The 10,531-nt window shown below is 35.3% G+C and overlaps 1 protein-coding gene across 1 annotated transcript; it reads left to right on the top strand.

The window, feature by feature from the left end:
* The first annotated feature begins 8,592 nt into the window (after positions 1-8,592).
* On the top strand, positions 8,593-9,064 carry LOC149680689 (uncharacterized). Its single transcript, XM_089834632.1, has 2 exons — positions 8,593-8,807; positions 8,884-9,064. The coding sequence occupies exons 1-2, from the start codon at positions 8,593-8,595 to the stop codon at positions 9,062-9,064; spliced, it is 396 nt and encodes a 131-aa protein (XP_089690758.1).
* The last annotated feature ends 1,467 nt before the right edge of the window (positions 9,065-10,531 follow it).

The following is a 10,531-nucleotide window of genomic DNA, read 5'->3' as shown; positions in this document are numbered from 1 at the left end:
TACCGACGGCTGGTAATTAAGCTTGATTAACGACGGCTGTTAGTTAAGCCAGATTACCGACGACTGGTAATTAAGCTTGATTACCGACGAGTACTAATGGAGCTAGATTACCGACGGCTGGTAATTAAGCTTGATTACCGACGGCTGTTAGTTAAGCCAGATTACTGATGGACGCGCAGCGCCCTAAGACTTTTTCTCTTCTATGTTTTCTAAACAATTTTAATTAATATTAAGACTGAACTGACAGATATTAATAAAAACCGTCATTGTAGACAAAGACCAGAAATTGTAAAAGATAAGTAAACAAAATTAACTGCCTGAAGTAACAGATATTCAAATTTTCACTTTAGAAGACATGATTATAAACCATCACTTATTTTAAAAAATACTTATCTTAGTTTTTTTCACCAAAATTTCATTTTCTCAAAATATTTTCAACAATACTTACCCAAATATTTTGTTCTCCTAGAAGAATTTAAGGGATACAAGCTTGATACTAGGTTTTATTTTCGACTAACATTTGCTATTACGATATTCATATACTTGGATATCTGAAAATATTTCTCTTGAAGAGTTTAAATTTTTATATTTTAAAATTGGAAATATTGCGAAGCGGAAAATAACATAAGCCTTTTCACTGTGATTTAGTTATTAGTGTCGAAAATATCTGTAGATTGATCGTGACCTATGAGAGCTATACAGCACGTTAATATTTAATACTTCAAAAACTTTACAATTGAAGAATACGTTTTGTTAAGTTTTCATACGGTTTTTATTATATCAGCTCTCTAAGAATTTCTGTCCATTTTATTCTCTTTATAGCACCGAATTCTCTACCTAATTGAAAATTTTTGATAGAAAATAAAATGTAAACGCGTACATTTTTTAAAATGATGCGCATGCTTCGTGTTAATATATTGTACTGAAGTAATTTTGGTGAAAAAAAGTCATGTCTTCAAAAGTGAAAATCTGAATATCTGTATTTCAGGCAGTTAATTTTATACACTTATCTTTTACACTTTCCGGTCTTTGTCTACAATGAGAGTTTTTATTAATAATTAATTGTCAAGGAGGTCGAAGAAGAAAAAAGCTTCCTCACAGCGATCCTCTTCTTGTTCAATGACTTTCTTGCGTGGTGCTTGATCTTAGTTTCGAAGCTTTGTTTTAGCATTTGTCAACTTTCTTGAAGATCCTACCATTTCTTATATTTACGATAGACTATATTTTAATCGATTTTTTGGGCATAACACCAAGGTTTTTCGCGACATCTGCTCCTCTGCACGTTTACAAATCTTAGAAAATTAGGTTCAAGAGGTCTAGGTTTTATAATTTATTACTCCTTAAAAGGAAAGTTTTGAACAAGTAAAATTGGGTTGGGTTTTTTTATCGTGGAAAACGGTTTTAAGTACTGAATTCACAATTGAGACACAGGAAATTTAATTAAAAAATATATCAACTCTAAATGCTTGAATCCATTTTAATATAATATAATGGATTGTAACACACCTCTCATTAAATTTCCAGGGCATTTGGGCCATTAGATACAAAGATATTAAGCATTAATTACTTAACTTACAATTATGACATTGGAAATTAATTTTAATTAAACTAATTATGCACTCTAAAAGCTTGAATCATTTTTAATATAATATAATAGATTGCAACACACCTCTCATTAATATTCAGGACATTTGGACCAGTAGATCCGAAAATATATTCAGTCTTGGCACTGAACCCATCATTTTGATTTTGAAAATAATTTTTATAAGAAAAAACTATCCTCTCTAGAAGCTTGAATCGTTCTTAGAATAATAAAACACTTCGAAACGCACGTTTCACTACAATTTAAGGTCATTTCGATCAATAGGACGGAGGATCTGGCGAAAAACCCTACCTCGCCACATAGAACTTTATGTTAATTTTTCGGTGACTTTTCAAAAGTCGCGCTTATACATGTAAACTGAATTCTTTGACCGGGCTTCTATAGCGCAAGCAGATTGCATCGTGATGCGCGTTATCGAGTGGTCTATGGCTAATGCACAGCTACGAGTGATATCCGGCTTCAGAAGAGGAAGCCAAGGCATAGCCGATAGCCGAAACGTGGTGCACGTTATCGGGCTGCCGGACTAGCTAAATGTAAAATCCACAAAATTGTGAAAGCTTGACTAGTCCATTTAAATATTTTTATTTGGTCTTTGTCGACTATTACGGTTTTTCTAACCCCATTAATGGAACGGTGTATTAAATTAATCAGTTTTCTCGTTGGATTCCTCATACTGACGACAGTACTTTTAAGTTGCTTTCCGAGAGGGACGGGGTAAATTATGAGTACGGAGTGCTGAAAAACAATTCCGCCTTTGGAATAAAGTAAGAGAAATGGGTATGTGTACCTTGTATGAGCAGTTCCCGAAATAGCAACCGCGCTTCCATAAAAGTAGTGGCGTTGTTCAAAACTACTGTTTTGGGAAATATCATCTTTTAGCTGGAGTTTTGTACAATTCTTAAACCTACACATTACATTACCTATTAAGTAGAGCAAGTCGTATCATCGTATACGCTAAACTGACCTAATACTATTCGGGTTGGAATTACAATACCTAAATTGACAGTAATACTACTGCGGTTCAAATAACATAACAAAACGCAACCAATTCCATCTTAAACGCCTATCGTTTTTCACTTCTCGATTGTACTGCTCTTTGGGGAACTGCTGTAACGGTACTCCATTTTTACGAGAACCGCTGTTTACGGAACTGCCGTAACGAGTAAACTCCGTTTTCGGAAAACCGCTATTTGGGGACCGCGATTATGAGTACCGCTATTATGGGATCCGCTCATACGGAAACGGCTTATTTGAGGGCTTCCCAGATAAAGACACACCCACCCCTATATGAATGTAATCGTATAAAACACTAATGCAAAATTGAAAGTTTTTTCCTTCAAAATAACTCAAAATCCAATTTCGTTTTCACTACGTCTGTGTCAGTCTGCGAACTTAGGAGCACGCCATGAAGGAGAACATGACATTTGTGGTTAACAGTGTGAGTATCGCGTATGCTTTGATGCAAATTAAGCAATGCCACGATAGATCAGGTTCGGTGCCGAGTTGTTCTAACGATTTTTCGCTAACCTCTAAATATATCTTTATTGTAAAATAAAACCCGTCTTTTAAAATTGTTAGTTTGAGCAACTTAGATTGAGACTCTCTATGAAAGTAAAAATGGAATTAAATAATTAAAAAACATCCCGTGTCCAAGACATACAGTTTGACTGGCGCAGATTGATCTCCCATAATTTAATACAGGTGACAGACAAATGTTCTTCTTGAAGAAGATACAAAATAAATTCAAGTCGAGGTCAGATCCTTTAACACACAGTCTATTTTAATATAAACTCCGTATAACGACAAATTTAAAGCAATTGGGCGAGAATGGTAATAAAAATATCGTTAGCTGTGTGTGTGAAATCAGCTCTCTCTCGTCGATGAGGTCCAATCGTGACGATGTCATTACTTTTCTTGGCGAAATGAGTTCATAAATAAATTTTTGTTTATAAAGTCACATTTTAGTTCACGTATAGAATTTTGAAGAAACATGATGAAGCAAGTCATACCAGTCTAGGAGATAGGAGCAGTCTGGAATTCTTAAGCTATCCGAAAGGCGGTAAATTTTGAATGTTTCCAGCTTTCTCGAGTGTAAGATAAATTTCGAATATTTTTGGCAGAATTAACTTAACGTACGTTCAAAGCGAAACTTTTTATAACACAGTAAGGCTAAATTTGGCCTAGAACGGCACGTGGAACTGGGGAAAAATATCATCTGTTTCTTATTCTGTTTTAGAGTGGAGATGTTTATTCTGTGTGGACATTTCTTAACAATCAGACTTGGGCTGATAATGAAAGTTTCAATCGAACATTTAGCCACTTGATTTGGTTACACGAACATGACATGTTGTCTTATTTCCAAGAAGCTGAATACCAAATATCACCGAGTGCAATCATTGAAGTCTTTCTGCCAAAGGTGCGTAGATATTTTCATCTTTAGGAGACTTCTTATACCAAAACACTGCCTTTCGAAGGTGTGGACGATTATCATTCTCTTTCTCTTCTCGTTCAATTTCTACACGATTGCCAATCAATTCGTACCGCGAGTACACGGTTTTCTTGACAACTTGGGAAACAGATACGAAACTGCCAAGAAGGTTATCTTGGCCGCCTACTTCGTCGGTTGTTTCATTTTGATGGAAGTCTTCAAAGCCCACTTGTCGACCAAATTGACGGTGGACATTGATCGCAATATAAATTTCTTCAATGATATCTTCAAATACCCCAACATGCGCGTTGTTGTTAAGGAAAACATAAACTTAAGGAATTATTTAGAGGTAAAAGAATTATTTCGAGGTATAAATATGACCTTTTTAATTTAGGGGTGAATATAGATAGGGTTGAATCATAGTCAAATATGCTATGGTTGAAAATCAGCAAAGATTTTCCCTCGGAATCATTTATTATTGTTTTTGAGGTATTGAAAAATTAGTAAACAAATCCAAAAAGATAATTAAACGCTTTTATAGTTCTAAAAATAAAACTATGCACTAAATGCCCAGCTTTTTATTTCCTCGAGTGACGTATGTCACGGAGAGGTTCGGTTTTGGGCGTATAATATAATGGGTGTAATCTAGGGTGACGATAGATAGGGAAGAGTCCTACATAGTCAAGGCTCAAAATCTTTTATATTTAGTGAAGATTTGGCCTTGGTCTCATCACTGTTAAAAAGAAAGGTATTTTGAAGGTACTACAAAATACCTTCGTGACCTTTTTTATTACCCATTAACGTATTAGTTGTCTCACAGTGCGGGTATTAAATGATTTTGAAAAGAGTATTATGGAAGTATAAGGTATATAATGAAACCTTTTTGAGTTTCAGCACTTCAGTTGGTTCGTTATCGTACTCTAAATAGCCGCTACCCTATTAAGTGAAAAACACAAACCAGACCTAAACAAACCTATTTTTAATGTTTATATATAACATTCCAATCGAGATTCCTTCTACGCTGTCATTATTGGTGCTAATGGTGAAGTAAACATTGTTAGAGAATTTGGGCTAGAAATACTATACCATGTATTTTACATTAGTAGTGTTTGTAAGAATCAGCAGACCGGGGCTAAAAAATGCCTTTAAAGGAATCTGTTAAGTCTTTTTCTACTTCAAGGGTACGTTAACATACCACCAGAAGCGCTGAAACTCTAAAAGGTTTCATACACTGTTAAAAACAGGTGTTCAAAACCCGTTCGAAATAGATGGTCGCGATCAAGATCACTCAATGGTTCGTTCAATGACTATGAATTTGTTCAATTTAGAACCTTAACCAGAAAATGACGTCAAAGACTTTAATCTTGATAATTATTCGTTCAATTTAGAACTAAAACAATAAATCACGGCCTGGACTAGAATCATTCCAAATTATTCGTTCAATGTAGAGCAAAACAACAAATGACGTCATGGACTAGAATTGTTCAAAGTATGGCGTTCGATTTCGAACAACAAATAAAAATTACGCCATAAACAAAGATCATTCAAGCTGGAACGGTATTGTTTTTTTTCTGTGAACAAAGCGAGTATGCCCATTTCCGTACCGTTTTGAAGAATCTAAGCCCAATTCCGCACACTTTTTATGGCCAATTTCCGCAAAAGCTTTTACATTGAAATTTTAGTTCACCATTTTTGACCATAACCCATCTCCACAGAGATTGCAAATAAAACATTTTTTTCTTGTTGATTACGTTAGGTTCGGTTCGTTTAGGGTTAGGTTTGGTTCGGGTTCGGTTGGGGTTATGTTAGGTTATGTTAGGTTATGCTACAATAGAGGCATGTTATTAAACCGGTGATTTGACCATTGCAATCTCACTATCGTTATAGTTTAGGGTAAGGTTCGATTAGCTTTTGGTTTGGTTTGGTATGCTACAATAGAGGCATGCTATTATACTTGTGATTTGACCATTGCAATATCAGAATCGCTATAGAGAAGTGTATTGATAGACGTAAGCATAAAACCAAGTTTGTTTTTGTTAAAAAATAGAAGTAAAAAGGAGAATTTTTCAATTCCGTTTGTAAAATCTGCATTAAAAATATATCTATCGTTAAATAGCATCGAAAACTTTATAATCATAAAACATCACATTTTGGCTTTTTTCCGGTCCAATGGACCAGCAGCATCAGTTCCAGGTATTTAAAATGTTTTTCAAACTGTGCGGAAATGGGTTTTGAAAAATTGTGCGGAAACGGGTTATAGGTTTTTAAGTCGTGAAAAATAAAACTGTGCGGAAACGGGCAACCACCGAACAAAGATTCCATCGAAGATTTTTTTCCTCTCCGTCATCGTCACGGAGAGGTATTACACTGGTGAGTGTTTTTAATGCCCATGGAAGCAACACATATTTTGAAGTTACGACTTGACCACCTGATGCGCCGCATATCAAATCTTGACTGATCGACCAGACCAGCCTCTGCACCCGTGCTGAATTAGCGTATCGAGGCATTTCACCACTAATTATTACGTTCAAGAGTTTTTTTAAAATGTCCGGTATGGAGATGAAGTTTTCTTCTAGCTGCTCCAGGTTTGGTGGCCACGTCTGATGAACTTTTGATTTATTTATTTCTCTTTGTACCAGAGATCCTGTTTTTGTCACCATTTTCTTCAAGTCTGACGTGTCGCTTGTATAAAGGTTCAACTGATCTAGTACTTTGACTATGCACCCATTTGCCAATTGCCAACGCGGTGACAGGAACACACTCGGTATAATACCTAACCGTGACGTCATCGTCACTTGGAGAGGTAACAATGTTACTTAAAAAAAGGCGCGGCACACAGATTTTCCCCTCTTTAGTGCTATTTAAAACCAGCCGCTTAATATAAATTTCTATCTCATAAATAACTTTCTCCTTGGACAGCAATTTTTAACAGATGGCTCATCTGTGACATTCTTGTCTGGAATAATATTTCCCTATTGGATGAAAATGATTAAGCGGCGAACATGTGGAAGGATATTGATATCGGAGAGACAAAAGAAAATGGCATAGAGGACTCTTTCTTGACAGCTCAATGAAAATTAGCCTTAAAATTGGTTGAACCTTATTGTGCTATCGAGACATTAACATGAGCCACGCGAAAGATAACGGAGTATTTGACTCGATTTCGTGATGAACGAATCATTCAAAAGTTTGAAGTGATTAACAAAAGCGGATCTTCCATTACCTTTCCCCAAAATGGCTCCAAAGTATTGTATGCATTTTTGTGAGACAACGGATATGATTGATTTTCGAGTTCCCACCACCATCATGTACAGTATGTCAATCGCCACCAGAACGCTAATGACGCAAACCAACCCGATCCATATCTGAAAAAAGGCATGGAGTAAAAATACACGCTTAACAACAAAAGGGGATAACGGTGATATGCAAATATAATTTGTCGTCCTCTAATATCGATCACGTCACTCTTGCTCTTGTCAACGGTAAAATTTAAAGGGTCTCTGAAGAAGTCGGCGGGGTGTTTAATTGCTTTTTTGGAAAAAGTTTTATTGACTTGACAGCCCTCTGGTGGTATCAAAGCGAAAGTCTTTCTTTTTTCCGGAATAATAGTGTTATTACCCCTTTTCGTGTTATTCACCCTTTTCTGGCAGGTTATTCAATTGGGCCAATCACAGCGCCTGGCTATTACTACGGTCGTAGGTTCTATGAAATGCAGCGGGGTCTGGGACTCTCTGGAGTGGCAACTGGGGATACACCGGAGCTTGGCGGATCACAATCAATCACAAGAAAGATTAACCGGATGTAAGGAACCGCTTTACAACCCCAAAAATAATTCTTCTTTGGCGCGTTTTACATGAGCTTCTGACGTCAATGATTAGAAGAAAGGGGAGTCGGGTGATTTTTTTCAAAAAAAAATTCAAGGGTAAGTTTAAAGGAAAGGATCACCCTAGTTACAAATTAATTTAAAATAAGAGATCCTGTTACGAGGGCTTGTAAAAAAATGTAATTTCAAATTTCTCAATTAATTTTAATTAATGAGAAATAAATTGACAAATTTAATATTAGAAGTAGCGCGGCTCCATTTTTATTTCAAAATATATGACGTCACTCTTTTTTCGATATTTGATTGGTACTGGTTTTCAGTGGTCACGTGCCAGGCTTCTTCTTGTCTATTGGGCATTATGATCCCAGCCTCCCAAGCGAAAGAAATGGCCGCAAACGATTTATTATTTATATATCAATAGAAGCTCAGACGGTGACGGGTGATCGTGATTTTCTTTTATAAAACCAAATAAATTTTCAGCTCAGATTAGAGAAAATGAACAGAAATAGAGGTATGAGAGTGCAAGGCTACGAATTCGAACCTGAATATACGCAAGAAGAGCTAGAAGAAAGGAGAAATCGTGAAGAAAATGCTAGGCCTTTGCCTATAATTGATGTTGACATTAATAGAATAAGAGAAACCTGTGTTTGTGACGGCGGGTGCTTTAAAATACCAAACGAATTTGATGATAATATAGAAAATGGATTGAAAAGGGTACTAAATGGAAATTATCTTAAAATGGGTGTTCTGTGTTGCCATCAAGTACCCGATGTAGTAAAATTTTTAACTAAACATCCTAATCAGACAGGAGATCCAAAATGTATCACCGATAATGCTAATTTTAAAACTATGTGCTTAAACCGCGTTGTTTTAGAAACCTTTTACAAACCCTACCTTCATTATCGAAAACTTGAGAATAGAAATAAACCTGTAGGAAATCAACTCTCAAATAGGTGAGACAATTAAAAAAGCATTGATAAATAATTTAGTAATTTTAGTCTAATTATAGTTTCTGCTGTAGAATTTCAGATACACTGGTTATCGTGATTTTGTACATATGGTGTACGAAAAGCTTGGAAAGAATAACAGAAGTATGCTTCCTCTCTGTGCGCTAATTAGAATAAGACTGGAGTTTCCGGAAGCTAATGTAGAAGATTACATTGGTTATAAACGATTTGGAATACCTGAAGATCAGCAAGCTTTAGGTTAACGTGCCGGGATTTAAAAAATAGTGAATAAACAAAGGATAATATCAAAATAATTATTTAATGTTTTAAAAATATTGACAAGTGATCCCAATTTTTATTCTAATGCCACACTTATTAAAGAGAAACGGAAATTGAGGTTTTTTAAAGAACATTAATTCATGTGATAATATTAAAGCAAAGTTCCTAAAAATAACATTTCTGATAACTATTTTGTTTACACAAAAGAAATATTAGGACTTAACAAATTGTTTAAATATAAAGATTTACACGTCAAAATTTAATCTTCTCCTCTTTGCGGCAGCTATTAATTCGGTTTTGCTAGGTCTACGAATCGGAGCTATGTTTGGCATAACCACTGGTTCTTTACTATCATTGGTACCTTGAATCTTCCTCTTAACTATATTTTCAATAATCTTGAATATATAGAAATATGTCTTAGCTTCTTTAATTGGGCGTGCGTGCCACTCTGACGTAGCTTTTGAAAAGTAATATGTAAATTCCTCTTTATTAAGAGAGTCTATTTCTAAGCCTTCATTTAGTTCAAATAATGTTTGACGACCAACGTTGTTATTATGATCTAAAGCTGCTAATTGAATTCTGGCCTCCATTGTGTTATGATCAAAGTCCAACTGCTTTGGGCAGTACTTATTTACCAAGCTATGATAATTTTCTAATCCAGGCGTGTGAGAATATTTGTTAATTTGTTTAAGATCCTTTAATAGCTTTTTATCCAAGACAATTTTCTCCAATTTTGCGTAGGCATCGCTTTCAATATCCAACCATTTTTTCACGTTTGCTTTTTCTGCGCTTAAAGGTTCATGGCCACAATTAGGATGATTTTCTAGGTCTGGAAATTCGTGGATGTTTCTGATGTGGTATAATACCGACTTCCACATATCGATCAATACTTCTTTATCGCCTTCGCAGTTTTCAGAACAGTACCAAAGATGACTGTTTATAGTTTTAACCCAAGGCAATAATTCTTTTCCAGATTCTTTTTTTTGCGTTCAACAATTTAGATCGGATTCCTTTAGCAAGATGCCATATGTCAAATTGATGATCAATTGTTGGGTGATAATCTCTTAGATAGGCCCTGCACTGAATGTGTCTGTCAGTGGTTATTTGCTTGATTTCAATTCCTTTTTCTATCAGTCTTGTCAAACTCCTTTTTAATCCTAAAAGTTCCATGTTTCCAGAAATATAATTTGTTTCAGATTTATTTATTAGTTCAAAATGAATAATCTGATCACTCTCCTGATCCATCAGTGTGTAAACGGAATCTTTTGAGCAATAGCCAGGTGAGCTGCATCTTCCATCACCAGAAACACTTAAATCGATATTTTTATTAATACTGCTTAAAACCTCACTTTGCTCTGCCACCCATGCGTTATTAATTTCTGGAATCACAAAGTTACGCTGTAGATAATAACAAGTTGGGAAAACCAAAATATTACCTCTCCGAGTCAAGA

The sequence above is a fragment of the Phalangium opilio genome, unplaced genomic scaffold (genome assembly GCF_054372755.1).
Source record: "Phalangium opilio isolate 3A_F unplaced genomic scaffold, DU_Popi_V2 ptg000039l_2, whole genome shotgun sequence".
Taxonomy (NCBI): domain Eukaryota; kingdom Metazoa; phylum Arthropoda; class Arachnida; order Opiliones; family Phalangiidae; genus Phalangium; species Phalangium opilio.
This window is presented reverse-complemented; position numbering and strand designations above follow the sequence as displayed.